This window comes from Solanum dulcamara, chromosome 4 (genome assembly GCF_947179165.1).
Source record: "Solanum dulcamara chromosome 4, daSolDulc1.2, whole genome shotgun sequence".
In the NCBI taxonomy this organism is placed as follows: Eukaryota; Viridiplantae; Streptophyta; class Magnoliopsida; order Solanales; family Solanaceae; genus Solanum; species Solanum dulcamara.
The window spans coordinates 8,452,862-8,466,630 of record NC_077240.1 but is presented as its reverse complement, the minus strand read 5'-3'; the positions used below and the strand labels follow the sequence as shown (position 1 = coordinate 8,466,630).

Genomic DNA, 13,769 nt, shown 5'->3' with positions numbered 1-13,769 from the left:
TTAGCATTCCTCAACAACAAATACATAGACAAGAGCACAAAAACAACTTCCAAACACCCTGCAACCTCTAAGCTTCAGCAGGGCAGCAGGTGCAGGGTGAGGAGTAACATGTGGACCTGTCCAATGGCCCCCAATCTTTGCAGGATGGTAGAATATAATATTTTGACAAGTCCCAAAAAGTTTCAGCCCAAACGAATAATCGGAGGCGTTAGGCGAGCGACATGGAAACATTCAGCTGCCTTAAGCATAAAGAGAGGGTCTTTAGTAATTTGGATCCTCCAACTTGGGAAACAAGCCTTCACATTTTGCAGGACTAAAGGAGAGGATATATATACTACCTTCATAAAGTTTCAGCTCAAACGGAGAATTGGAAACGTTAGTCGAGCGACTTGGAAAATGATAACAGTCTCCAAGGCTCTTAATGAGGTCCTTTCTCTATTGCTAGTCTGTGTATATTATGTCTTGTTTGGGTTTGTTTGCTGTATTACTGCAGGTGTTTGGAGTGATATAGCAGCACTCTTCAACAACAAATACATAGAGAAGAGCACAAATACATCCTCCAAACCCCCTGCAGCCTCTAAGCCTCAGCAGGGCAGCAGGTGCAGGGTGAGGGGTATCATGTGGGCCTGTCCAAAGGCTCCCAAAATTTGCAGGATTGTAGCTTATGTTTTTTTGACAAGGCCTAAGAAATTTCAGCCGAAACGGACAATTAGAAACGTTAGGCGAGCGAGCTTGAAACAATCAGCTGTCTTAAAATTAAAAAGGAAGAATTTTGCTAAATTGAAGCTCCATCTTGGGAAACAAGCCTTCAAACTTTGCATGGATAAAGGAGAGAATATATATGCAAACTTCAGAAAGTTCCAGCTCAAACGGATAAGAGGAGACGTTAGTCGAGCGACATGGAAAATGCTAACAGGCTCCAAAACTCTCTTTGAGATCCTTTCTCTTCTATTAACCTGTACAGGTCCTTGCTTGTCTTTGGTTATTTGCTGTGTAATTGCAGGTTGTTGGAGATATACACCAGCATGCTCTAACAACAAATATATGGAGGACAACACTGCTACAGGACTCTCCATGACTGAAACAAAAGGAGTGTGCAGAAATGGAGCCCCCTATTGTTTTTGGTACTTGTTTGGTTGTATGTATTCCTTTGTTTGTTTTTGTTTAGGTGCAATAACTAATGGGGAGCCACACACAAGCAACTTGAACCAGATCACAAGAGAGGATCCTCTGTTCTGTGAAGCATGCTCCAACACAAAATTGGAGCTGCACACAAACCTTCAGCAGTTTCTCCACTCCATCCATGAACTCTCTAAAAGCTCAACACTTGCAGCAGCCCATTGTGCAACCCCTGTCCTGCTGGCTCCTGGTTGTTGTGTAGCTGCAGGTACATCAACAACTGGAGAGCTATTCCATCAGAAATTGGAGAGCTATTCCAAGAAGTCTAACCACCTCAAAACAAAGACCAACAAGCAGCCTAGGGAACCTGCAGCCATCACTAAGAGTCCTACACAAGGACTGTGCAGAGCAGCAACTTCCTTCTGGATTTTGTGGTTGTTTGGTTGTTTGTATTTGGCTGTTAGTTTTTGCTTAGGGACATCAAAAACTGGGGAGCTATTCCATCAGAAATTGGAGTTGATCACCAGGAATTCACAGACACAATCCCATAACATCCAATCCAGTATTTGGCCTTGTTCTTCTCCATCTTTTTGGACATGGCCTTTGTCCACTTATGCAGGCTCTCTTTGGAACTGCTATGAGGGATGCAATGTCCTGGGGCTTCTATGGAGCAACACACTCAGCTGGTCAACCACACTCTCTATTATCAACACACCCCAGCAACAACTCCACCAACCTGCAGCAGACAAGGAACAAATACAACCTAATAGTACTACTATTGGTTACAGCAGCATGCAGATTTCTTGGGTTGTGTGGTTTGTTGGTTTTGATTGTCTGTGCAGGTACTCCAAGAATTTGAACCTGATCACAACAAAGGACATCCATTCTTGTGTAACTGACACCAACAAGCAACCTAATCACAAAGGAAGCAACAAGAAGATGCACACTTGTTTGAGATCTTTTCTATTAACCTCAGCTCCTTTCTTGCTGGTTCTTGTTTGTTGTGTAGATGCAGATGTCAGGATGGACTCATCAACATGTCTTCCCAACACCTACATAGAACACATCACAGCTACAACCACCAAAACAAATACCAAAACAATTACTAAGAGGCCTCCACAAGGACTATGCAGAAATGCAACTTCCTTCTGGTTTTTGTGTTTGTTTGGCTGTTTGTCTTTGGCTGATTGTTTTTTCTTAGGGACATCCACACTCTCTAACATCAACACACCACAGCAAACACTCTACCAACTGGCAGCACACAAGGAACATGGGTACAGCAGCCTGCAGATCCCCTTGGTTGTGAGGTGCAGTCGTTTTGATTTATGCAGGTACCCCAGCTGCAGCTTCCTCCTTGAAGCTGCATTGAGCCCCAAGAGCAGTCACCCCAGCAACAACTCCATCCACCTGCAGCAGACAAGAAACATATACAAGTTTGTTTGTTTTGTTTTTCTGTACAGGTACTCCAAGAAGTCTAACCACCTCATAACAAAGACCAACAAGCAGCCTAGGGAGACTGCAGCCATCAGAACCTGCAGATTGGCAGCCTTGGGTTTGTTGTTTTTGTTGTTGTTTGTCTGTGCAGGTGCAGATCCTCATAATTGTAAACAACTGGATACTAAAGCATGGATCACCTCTCCATACATATCAGATGCATTCCATCAACAGCTGCAACAGCTACACCAACTTGAAGCAGACAAGGAACAAATACAAGCTAATGGTTGTTGGAGATACAGGCAACAGTGGAACCCAGAAGGAACTCCAACACCCTCAGAGACAACATCCAAGAACCAACAACAATATCATGAGTAGCTGTAGAATGATACACCTCCATCAACTCCATATACATACTGTGGAAACACAACACCAAACAACTACTCAGCCACACACCAAACAACAACTCAACCACAGAGCTGAAGCTGAAAGTGCAGAATTGAAAGATGAAGTTCAACAGCATCAGCAACAACAGAGGCCAAAACCAACACATCCACGTACAGCAACCTCCAGACTTGGTTGCTTGTGCATGTTTCTGGTTTTGTCTGTCTGTGCAGGTGCACAGCTACACTTTCTTCCACAACAAATCAAAGGCTGTTGGCTACTATAGTTCCATATATTTCCTATCCTTTCAGCCTCCTTAGCTGGTAATCATGATACTGATACAAAGGCATATTTCACCTGGATTTTCTTGGTACGACAAGACTAAAAAGAGCAAAGATGAAAAGAATTTCCCATCCCATGCGAGATAGAAGTTTCGTATACTTGTTCTTCTTCAATGTAGCTATGTCTGGTACGTAGCATAGTTGGAATAGGACTAGTGTAGGTTACTTTTCTTTTTTCTCATGGAAGGGGAGAGTCTCCCTCATTTATGCTTTCATAGTTGAATTGTACCGGGAGGAGTCCTCTCACAGGTTTACTGCTTTCTAGTTATAGTTAGTCTCTTTTTGTATCGGGGATGAGTTAGCCGACCTTAATAGGTTAGCCGACTTATGAACCACCATAAGATCGGAGGTAAGGTTTATGTCCCCCTCCTTGTATTTTTATTTTGATTATTTATGTTAAGGCTTGGGGGTGTTGCTTAACCCCTGACTGTGCACGAGAGGTGGGAGCCTCGTGTAGGGTCTGTTCCCATAAAAAAAAAAAAATTATGTAGAAGATTGAATCCAAACGAAATAATGTTTTGTAGTTTTTTCGTAGTATATTTACAATTAAAAGTCTCAAGAAATTGTTGAAAATACTTGATTACTTTAAAACTATATATTTGTGAAGAACGTCAGTCAAATTTTTGTAAAAAACAATTTTATTTATATTTAAATTCATAAATTTAATAAGATTTTAATAATCACACAAAGTACGGACCAATTTACTAGTATGAAATATATGTTTGGATATTGTCTTTGGTTTGATTTTATTCACTTCAATTTTTTTCTTGATTAATACCATATTAATCAAATATTTTTAATTCTTTTAATTTACTGTTCAAATCGAATAAAATTAAGTGTTTTTTTTTTCATCTTTTGGTCAATCAAATTACAAGTGTCAAAAATAAAAGAAGTTTTTTTAAAAAAAAAAAAAAAGAAGAGAAAGCCATAAAGAAAACGGAACAAAAAAACAAAATGTTAGGACACTACAAAGTAGTCGAATGGGGCCGGCCGGCGTAGACGTATTCGGGTCGGTCCCGCCGACGAATAGGAAAATTTCAATTTTGGTACCAACTGTATCAGTATATAAGAGGGGATAGTATCAGATATTCTCTCTTTGTTGATCATTTCTGAAAGTACCGTTTACTTGCATTGATATGGTGAGTACTAATCTCGTACTACATTAATTGAATAGGGTTTTTATTTGCTTATTTCATGAATTTTCAGGCAGGGAGTGGGGAGAAATCAAAGAAGTTGCAGCTCTACTCATATTGGAGGAGTTCATGTGCATTTCGTGTCCGAATAGCTCTCAATTTGAAAGGTTAACTTTCTGATTACTTTCTCTTTCGAAAAATAGGAGGATTCTTTGCTAACCCTTTTTTTTTCCTTGTTAGGATTGGATTATGAGTATAAAGCTGTTAACTTGCTTAAAGGAGAACAAAGGGACCCTGGTTAGTCTGTAACTTTTTTCTTTTTTGGGTGTTTAAGTTTTTGAACGGTTGAAAGATAGTTGGTTTCAGGTAGTTATAAGGAGCTGCTGGTGATAAAAATCAGTTAGTGAATGTTTATACTTAGGCTGTGTTTGGTATGATGGAAAGTTCTTTCTTGGAAAACAAGTAATTTTTTACTTATTCTCTTGTGTTTGGTATGTAAGTAGAAAATGTTGTCTCAACTATATGTGTATATAATCTACACAAACACTATGGGAGTTGTGTATGGTGGGGGTCTATGAGGTGGGATGTATTGGAGGGTGGGGAAGAGACAATCAATATGGAATGATACTTGCGGAGCTTCTGTTTCCTGATTCCACTAGGGAAGTCATTCTCCTCTTTTTTAAGGAATTTGTTTTCCTACCGAAAATGTTTTCCAAAGATTTTGACCAACCAAACATGGGAAAAATGGAAAAACCATACCAAACACACCCTTATTGATCAATAGAGAGTGTGTGGTATTTGTTAGTTAGAATGTTACATGGAGCTGCTGGTTGTTATTAATTAGGATTAAAGTGAGAAATTGGGTTTTCAGGGTGTTAACAAATCATTGTAGAATTCTTCTGAACTTTTTTTCTTCTTTTTGACCTTTGTAATGTGTGGAATAGAATACTTGAAGTTGAATCCCCTTGGATATGTGCCCACGTTGGTGGATGGAGATGCAATAATTGCCGACTCTTTTGCTATCATAATGGTGCGTTTTTCTTGTGCTGTGCCATTTGAGTATGTAATTTTTTATCATTGCTATGTTGGTGATGAGAAGATTTCTTGGGCAGTATCTGGAAGAGAAGTATCCCCAGCGAGCATTGTTGCCCCAGGATCTTCAGAAAAGAGCAATCAACTATCAGGTACAAAGGAAAAGTGGGCGATGTTATTTTATGGCCATAAATGAGCTAAAGTTCTTTATTATTGATTAAAAAAAATAGGAACTGAAGTTTTTAGTACCGTGCTCTGGGGTCTGATTATTTGATATCACTTAAGCAGCTAGACCGAAATTCTGAATTTTAGCGATTCCATGCAGTGGAATGAAAATGACTTGGTTATTACCTGGAAGCTCTGCTAAAACACTTCCCTCCATGTTGGGAATGAACCAATTGCTTTTAAACCCAATGTTGCTTATTTGAAAATAAAAAGAACTTGAGATACTTGATCAGTACTTGTAAAAAAAAAAAATCGTATAATGTTGAAATATTTAGCACATCATTCAATTCTACTTGTTTTCAATCTATTTCCTGTTGAGGAATTCAAAGAACCGTGTGCATTTTAAGTATTATCTTCTCATGACTTAGTATTTCATTGTTTCAGCACTTAGATGTGCCTTAAGTGACTAAAATTACATGTTTTCCTCGTCTCAGATGTCTGTGACCTTAACTTTTTGGTATTTCCAAGTCCATGAGCAAAGTAGGATAATCCACTGAAACAGATGAAAATACCATGTGGCTAACAAAAACTGTGGGTCTCTTCTATCTCAGAATATGGCCTTCTTTGCCTCCACTTCAGTACTGCACTGATACCTCTCATGAAATAAGCTGCCAGAAAGAGAGAAATGTTAATTCCTGTGAATTCCTATAGCTCTTTCTCAACCTTAATCCCTGGTCTCCTATGTCTTTCTGTTTGCATTTTTTTTCTTTCTGAAATATTCTTTTTGCCCAAGTTATTGGAATTATAACTGATTTAGCAAATCTTCTGTGTATTTCCATTTCTGCAGGCTGCAAACATTGTTTCGGCAAACATTCAGCCTCTACAGAATCTTGCTGTACTTGTGAGTTAAAATTATTGTTCTGTTCACTGGTCATATGAGGTTATTTTCACATGTTTAAAGATTCATAAGATTTACTCTCTTTTTTTTGGCCTTCCCATTCACAGAAGTACATCCACGAAAAAGTTGGCCCTAATGAGACAATTCCTTGGGTTCAAAGTCATATAAGAAAAGGCTTTGAAGGTAACATTGCTCTTAGTGCCTTTGCAGACATAGCGTGAATCAATGCTAACTTACTTCCTGTCCCATAAATTTGTTTTTGATAAGTATTTTGGTCCCATATGCAGCTCATAGGACTAGATTTGGACAGTACCTCTGCTTGCCTTACCTTTGCATAAATTGAATGGCATACATTTAATTTTCGGAATTTTACAAAAGTGCCTTAAGAAGAGCCTAAGATTCTTGGATGAAGACACTCGGAATTTTACAAATGTGCCCTAAGAAGAGCCTAAGATTCTTAGATGAAGACACTAGAATGGTCATTTTCTTGCTACGTATTTTTGCAGTTGTCGAGTACCTAACTTAGAAGTCGCTGGTATAAGTTAATCCTAGACTCAGTAAAGGTTGTTGTAGTAACTTCAAGCTAAATTACTGTTTCACTCTTAGGCACTGGGTATTTGATGAAACTTCTATTCAGATGCTTATAACAGAGATTTTCTTTTCTGTTAGTAGTAACCCAGCCTATCAAGCAGGGACAACTATTTGCCATTATCAATATCCCGGCCAAATCTGCATTAGCTATTGATTGGTTGGTTTGTTCTTGCAAAATGATAACTTTTGCTGCTGGTTGCTGAAATTGCATCTCTTTTTCTTTCACTGGTCCTGCTTGCTTGTTTTTTTCGTTCTCTGAATCTTGTTTTAAGACCAACTCGTCTTTGTAACAGCCACGTGCTTTTGCTCTTCTTGAATTTTGGATCAAGCTGATGTCTTTAGGAAATAAATCAAATTAATATCCAAAAAGTTGTTTCCTTGTAGCTCTGTAGCATGTGTTTTAGATGCTTAGGTCCTTGGCATTTGTAATTAAAGTTCCTGAAGACACACTTCCCAAAAGAAGGTTCCTGTGGCCACAACATGGTAGGATTGATTGTTTGATGTACTGCAGTTGATTGCACTTCACCAGAATAAACTGATTTTAGTAGTAACAGTAAAGAGTTGTTAGAAGAAGGATTTATCTCAGTTGATATAGAGGTTTTCTTAACAGAGATTTGCTTTTGCAGCACTTGAAAAGCTACTTAAAGATTATGCTGGAAAGTATGCAACAGGAGATGAAGTTTACATGGTTTGTTTCTTTTCAGTTCATATATTGCTGCCTAGATATGCACTGAACACACAATGCTAATTGATGTCTTGATATGTTTCATACATGTGTTGACATTAGCAACTCACTGTGCACTTCCAAGTCTTTTACCCCATAGGTCTCAACTATCATATCTTTCTTTTTTCTTTGACAAGTAAAGGAAAATTTTATTAGTAACACTCAGGGAAATGCTATTTAGCAATATTAAGTAAAATCTCCACTCTTTCTATCTCCCAAACATTAAAATTCCTTCTAAATTGAAACATTCATGAGCTTCCATCCCGATAATCAGCTATTATACCATTTTTGTCAAGTACAATGCTATATAAATCAGGAACCTTGATCACTAACAATTTGTTAGATCTCATATGCCTTCTTACTTTGGTCAAAGAAGGTAAAGAGCATTCAATACTCACTTAATAAGCAAGCTCACTAACAATTTGTTAGATCTCATATGCCTTCTTACTTTGGTCAAAGAAGGTAAAGAGCATTCAATACTCACTTAATAAGTAAGCTCACTAGAACTTGATTTTAAAAATATACAATTATACCTGCATGATGAAATAGTGATGACTTCAATGGCAGAAGAGAAAATCCCGATTCAGTTCACTCAGTATTACCTCTAACAGACCAAAACCATGGACACTTCTATGCCATATCGAATCCAATTCAGATGCTCAACTTGTTTTGCAACTTGCAGGCCGACTTGTTTCTGGCACCTCAGATCCATGCGGTAATCAAGCGTTTTGAAGTTGACATGGTAATGCCTTTATAATAGACATCCCACCGTATACAGGAGATTCATTTTCATCTCTACTCGCTTTCTGGTATAAAAAGAACATGGTACAATAAAGATTTTGTAAACCTAAAGGGAAATTAATGTCTTACAAACCTCAGTTAATTTGTATCTGATCTTGTGAATTGTTTCTTAATGGCATACATAATGAGTACCTAAAAGTTACCTATGTTTTCTCATCTTGGAGTAGAGACAAGGCAGTGCAGTACTGCATTTCTTGATCAGATAAAGGGGTATTCATTGCTGTATCATTTCATTTGTCTTGTTAGGATTGATCGATTGTTTTGATTTTTCCCTGACAGTTTACCTTACTGTGAATTTGCGTCTTACCAATCCAATGTTTCTTCTTTTTTTCTTTTTTTGGGGGGGGGGGGTTATTTCTTCTTTTAATCAATTGTCGCTTTCAAGAAGTAATTTTTTCCTATCAAATAAACTGGATGGTATATCCACTTCACTTGATTTACCAGAGTCAATGGTGGTAATTTCATATTTCTTAGGTGAAGTTATATGCATACATCTCCTCTTTAACAAATATCTTCTTCCTAAAAGTTGTCAATGCAATGTGCAGAATCAATTCCCTACTCTGTTGAGGGTATTTGAGGCTTACCAAGAGCTGCCCGCTTTCCAGGATGCTATGCCAGAAAAGCAGCCTGATGCCACAGGCTGAGGCAAGAATCTGAGGTTCCATTTGTGTATCACATACTAATTAGTATTTCAATAAACAGGCCATCCATCTCCTTTAAAGTTCCCTTGTCAAACCATTGACATAACTACTGGACTTGCTGCACATTCTATTTCTGAAGGCACTTGCCTTTTGTAAATTTACGATGAATAAATGTAGAGCTTTGTAGCACTTCAGTTATGGCACAGTCATGAGCACTGAAGTACAGATAGTGAAAATGGTGTTGTACCTATGTTAAGGAGCCTAGGATGAACATTCCTCATATTATAAAGTTGTCTGCATGTTGAAAAGAGAGGATGTTTCTATTGTTTTTTTGGTTTGGTTGAACTGAGTGCTTGGTAGACATATCATTGATCACCAACTCTGTAGCTTGTTGCAGTGTTGGGATTTATGGGAGGGAAAAAGGTTTCTACATGAAACAGATATGTTGCATGTACCCTCATGGAACAGAAATGAACAATGAGCAAATTCAAATGTTGAGTTGTATCTGGTGAAAGAGTAAAAAACGTACAGTCAACTTCGTGCAAATGCATTAACCTTAAACATCCCTTTGCTAAAGTTGCACAAATTGTTGGAACGTACAATCCTATGTTATGTTTTAGCGGCTTCCCTCCGTCTCCTATACAAGATTGAAAGACTAATTCATGTACAGAACTAAAAATGAATCTCAATGAATTACCTTTAGAAAAAGGAAATTACATGAACAAATAGAAAAGGCAAATTCAGCATTGATCATCATGGGAACGTACCAATATGGCCGAAATATACAAAACCAATACACTAATTATATATATCCAAGGCATTGGACTGTAATTATCCCTTAATCAATCATTCATGCCTGAATTCTAAGTTAAGCCTCAAGCTTTTCTGCTGAGGTTATCTTCAACTTCTTGCATTTGCCATTTCTTTTCTGTCTCATATTTGCGGCAGTAATGAGTTTATATTCCGAGTGGGGCATCTCGCTAAGCTTACCAAACCGTTCCTCATAAAAGTGCCACATCTCTGACCTGCTCAAGAGAAAAACCAATAACAGAACTTTAGCAAGGAAGTTCACATAGAGAAACAAGTTGGAACAGGAAATAGGTGCAGCACCCTACCAATATGCCAAGAACTGAAACGGTGCATATTTCCCATAAATTTTTTCAACATCCTTTTGAACTTTCTGTAAGGAGGAGGTTCTAGCGTGAACCTGAAATTTTCGCAACAGTGAACCTGTCTAAGATTCCTAATAAAATATGAATCCATGATAATTTCAGGGGAGCACAGGTGTACATTGGCAAAAATAATAGACCTCCTTTAAAGTCAAGTTTGAAGTGAAAGTTAATACCTGTTTTAGATGCCTAATTGTTTCTGAATCAGTAGGAATCACATGGTAATAACCCAAGCACATCAGTATATTAGCACAAGTAAATGGGCCAAATCCATCTATTCCTCTCAGCTGCTCAGCCATTTTATCATAGTTGGACAAGCTTGGGTTGCTACAAGATTCTTCAAGTTCTTTCAGCTGAATACTGCCTTCAACAATGCCCTTAGCAAGCTTTATAATGCGGCCAGCTCTATAACCAAGACCGCAATGCTTTGCTAGAAAACTTTCATCAAGGCTTGCCAATTCTTTTGGGCTAGGGAAATTTCCAAGCTGATTAAAAGAGCTTAGCTTTCTATCTTCTGAAGGATCAGGATTGAATGGTGCACATGTACTAACTTCACAAACCTCAGTAGTTGCCGGACAAAGATCACTTTTTTGGAGAACCTCTTTACCATCCGAAAATGCAGGTGCCACACTTGCACCCGGCTTCCCTATATTCACGATTTCTTCTACTTCTGCAAGCCCCTCTAACAAGTTTCTGGAACATACATAAGCTCCAGCTCTTTTCCGTGATTCTTTTCCTGCTGGTGTTCTTGGAGAGAAATGCTCAGACTTAGAAGTTACACCCTTCAACTGATTTTGATTATCAGGACCAGAAAAAGATACAGCTGAAAGGGGACAGTTTAGCTCCAACTGAAGCTCACATAATGCTTCAGCCATGCTCAACGTCCTTGACCACCTACACAAAGGAAGCAAAGATAATCAGAAAAGGCCACACATTTATGCACATTTCTTTCTTTCGATTTTATCCAAACACCATATCAAGCTGCTACCAGGCCAATTTGTCCACAATTTCACTTCTCATTAAACAATTGATGCATTCTCTTATTTTCTTCAAATTATTCAAAATCTTGATTTCCTTACACGGATTGCATACTATAACTAGGTCGACTAGCAAAAATCTTCGCATAGCGTTATACTATATTTTCTCTTTTTGACTAATGAATGTAACTAGTTTAATACTCACTGGCAATTGCAGAGCAGCACACACTTCACCATGTCCTCAAACAATGTCGGTGATCTAAACACTCTCCCAAATCCCCTCTCCTTTGCTTCGCCACAAATCTCCTGAAATTGTTTTACTCGTTTATTCTCTTCCACTGATAATCTCACCATTCGCTTCACTTGACCCTATATAACAGTAAAAGTAAACCCCAGCCCATAAACGAAACTACACAAGGAAATGCAAAACGTACAAATTTAAACAAATACTTGAGGAAAAAAAGTGTACCAGCAAAGAACGTTGGTGTAAAGTGGAAAGAGAATCGGTGCCAAAAACACGAAGAAGGAGTGAATGAGGAGAATCCGAGGGTTGAGTAATTCGGACGAGAACTGATTGTTCGTGATCATCGTCGTTAATATTTTCGGAGAGGCGCAGTGGGCGTTCTAGGGTTTTGGAGAGAGTGTCCCAGCGGTTTGGGGCCATCATGAAGAGGCCGTGGCTACATACTGCTTTTTCCAAATCGAATGTGGCGCAGTCTCCGTCTCCGTCCTCGAGTGGTAGCTCCACCACCACGCTGCGGCGGCGATCGATCTCTCGCCGGTGCTGCATTTTACTGGTGAGAGACATTGGAATGGGAGAGGAAAAAGAAGAAAAAATAATCGGAAAAGGGCCAAAATTAACCTGAACTTTGAAAAATAGTTCATCCATGCCTTCGTTATACTTTAGGGCCAATTATACTCTTACCGTTATAATTTGGGCCAAATATGCCTTTGAGTATAATAGAGTGCCACGTGTCGGTTTCTTAGTGGCCAATTTATTTCCCCTCTTATTTTTTCATCCGGATCAAATAATATTAGATTCGACCCAATCAATTTAGTATCCGACCCATCAATAATATATCATACCCAAATAAACCTAAACCTAACCCATCAACAACGCTACTCTCTCTCTGTTCTCTCTCTAAAAAAATGCATACCACCTCTCTCTATCGTCTTCAACCTCCATTTCATCATCAAATATTGTAAATATAGGCATTTATCTACTGCTGTTGTTATTCATAAGGTTCTTATTGGAAAAAGGTTCTTCATAAATTTCATAATCTTCGTTTATCTGCTACAGCTATTGTTGTGTTTTCAGTTTTTTAAAGGCTTGTTGCGGATTGTTAAGTCTGAACATTAATGGAGGTTGATTTTTATTTTTTTTGAAATCTGATGATTTTTTTAAAAAATCTGGTGATTTTTTTTTTTTGAAATTTGGGGTTTTGCCCAACAGTTTTATATTCCTAGTTTATTATCAGTTGTTTGTTTTCCCCCTTTTCTTTATGGTTATGATATGGTTACGAAGGGGATAGACAACAATGCAAATTTCATTTGTTGTTACCCTATGCTTGACTTAATCAATTTTAAAAAATAATTTCTTTTTATTTTTCGGTGATAGACAATAATGAGAACTTCATTTGCTGTTTAGGCTTTAGATCATTTTTGGAGTTAGAAAATAAATTTTGTCCAGAGTCTTATTTTGTCTACTCATTTACATTAACTTTTACTTACTAATTAATTGCAGCTTGTTAAGATGATAAAAGTCAACTTATTCTTCCATCATGGTGGTGATTGGATTCGAGAACCACATGTATTGTATGAAAAGAAATGGGTTCACTATTGGAGAGAGTATGATCCTGATCTCTTATCTTATATTGACATTGTAAATGAGTACACTTTCCATTTAGGATTTATAGGTGTCCAACAATTAATTGTTGCTGGACCATCTGGAAAGTACTTTGAATTAGAAGGTGATGAAGGTATTAGGAAATTATTATCATTTGTCTCCGAAGAATACCATGTCATTCATTTCTTTGCTACTGATGAATGCGAAATAGCTGTGCATGTTCCCAATATTCTACAAAGTGATGAATCATTTTTCTTAGTACCTAATTTTGTTAATGAAGTTGGGACAGATGTGCATGTTTCAAATGTTCTACAAAATGATGAATCACTTTCTTTAGTACCTAATTTTGTTACTGAAGTTGGGACAGATTGTAGTGACACTGAGGATGATATGGTATGGCATTTGATTGTCCAGAATATGATAATGAGGAATTAGAGAGACTTGCTACCCACAAGAGAAGGGATATCACTGAAAATTTGAATGATTTTAGGGAGTTAGTTAAGGGTATGACCTT

At 37.9% G+C, this 13,769-nt stretch overlaps 3 protein-coding genes across 3 annotated transcripts; 2 read left to right on the top strand and 1 right to left on the bottom strand.

Annotated features, from left to right (window-relative positions):
* Positions 1 to 396: 396 nt before the first annotated feature.
* Positions 397 to 3,098, top strand: LOC129888025 (uncharacterized). Its single transcript, XM_055963281.1, has 3 exons — positions 397 to 613; positions 1,004 to 2,671; positions 2,771 to 3,098. The coding sequence occupies exons 1-3, from the start codon at positions 397 to 399 to the stop codon at positions 2,929 to 2,931; spliced, it is 2,046 nt and encodes a 681-aa protein (XP_055819256.1). The 3' UTR covers positions 2,932 to 3,098.
* A 1,147-nt stretch (positions 3,099 to 4,245) lies between these two features.
* On the top strand, positions 4,246 to 9,573 carry LOC129885988 (glutathione S-transferase zeta class-like). Its single transcript, XM_055960487.1, has 10 exons — positions 4,246 to 4,417; positions 4,485 to 4,578; positions 4,652 to 4,708; positions 5,356 to 5,441; positions 5,524 to 5,595; positions 6,456 to 6,509; positions 6,614 to 6,689; positions 7,724 to 7,785; positions 8,504 to 8,563; positions 9,168 to 9,573. The coding sequence occupies exons 1-10, from the start codon at positions 4,415 to 4,417 to the stop codon at positions 9,264 to 9,266; spliced, it is 663 nt and encodes a 220-aa protein (XP_055816462.1). The 5' UTR covers positions 4,246 to 4,414; the 3' UTR covers positions 9,267 to 9,573.
* Positions 9,574 to 9,928: 355 nt separating this feature from the next.
* On the bottom strand, positions 9,929 to 12,247 carry LOC129885987 (uncharacterized). The gene is made up of 5 exons (XM_055960486.1): positions 11,879 to 12,247; positions 11,615 to 11,778; positions 10,609 to 11,326; positions 10,379 to 10,470; positions 9,929 to 10,288 (listed from the first exon to the last, which is right to left on the bottom strand). Exons 1-5 carry the CDS (start codon positions 12,215 to 12,217, stop codon positions 10,132 to 10,134), a joined length of 1,470 nt encoding a protein of 489 aa, XP_055816461.1. The 5' UTR covers positions 12,218 to 12,247; the 3' UTR covers positions 9,929 to 10,131.
* Between the last annotated feature and the right edge of the window lie 1,522 nt (positions 12,248 to 13,769).

Coding starts and splice junctions, on each gene's coding strand:
- LOC129885988 (XM_055960487.1), top strand. Junction 6,690..7,723: donor TATAAGAAAAGGCTTTGAAG/GTAACATTGCTC, acceptor TTGCTTTTGCAG/CACTTGAAAAGCTACTTAAA. Junction 7,786..8,503: donor CAGGAGATGAAGTTTACATG/GTTTGTTTCTTT, acceptor TGCAACTTGCAG/GCCGACTTGTTTCTGGCACC.
- LOC129885987 (XM_055960486.1), bottom strand. CDS start 12,217: ATGTCTCTCACCAGTAAAATGCAGCACCGGCGAGAGATCGATCGCCGC. Junction 10,471..10,608: donor CAATTAGGCATCTAAAACAG/GTATTAACTTTC, acceptor CGAAAATTTCAG/GTTCACGCTAGAACCTCCTC. Junction 10,289..10,378: donor TTTCAGTTCTTGGCATATTG/GTAGGGTGCTGC, acceptor TCTCTTGAGCAG/GTCAGAGATGTGGCACTTTT.
- LOC129888025 (XM_055963281.1), top strand. CDS start 397: ATGATAACAGTCTCCAAGGCTCTTAATGAGGTCCTTTCTCTATTGCTA. Junction 614..1,003: donor CAGCAGGTGCAGGGTGAGGG/GTATCATGTGGG, acceptor GTGTAATTGCAG/GTTGTTGGAGATATACACCA. Junction 2,672..2,770: donor CTGCAGATTGGCAGCCTTGG/GTTTGTTGTTTT, acceptor CATACATATCAG/ATGCATTCCATCAACAGCTG.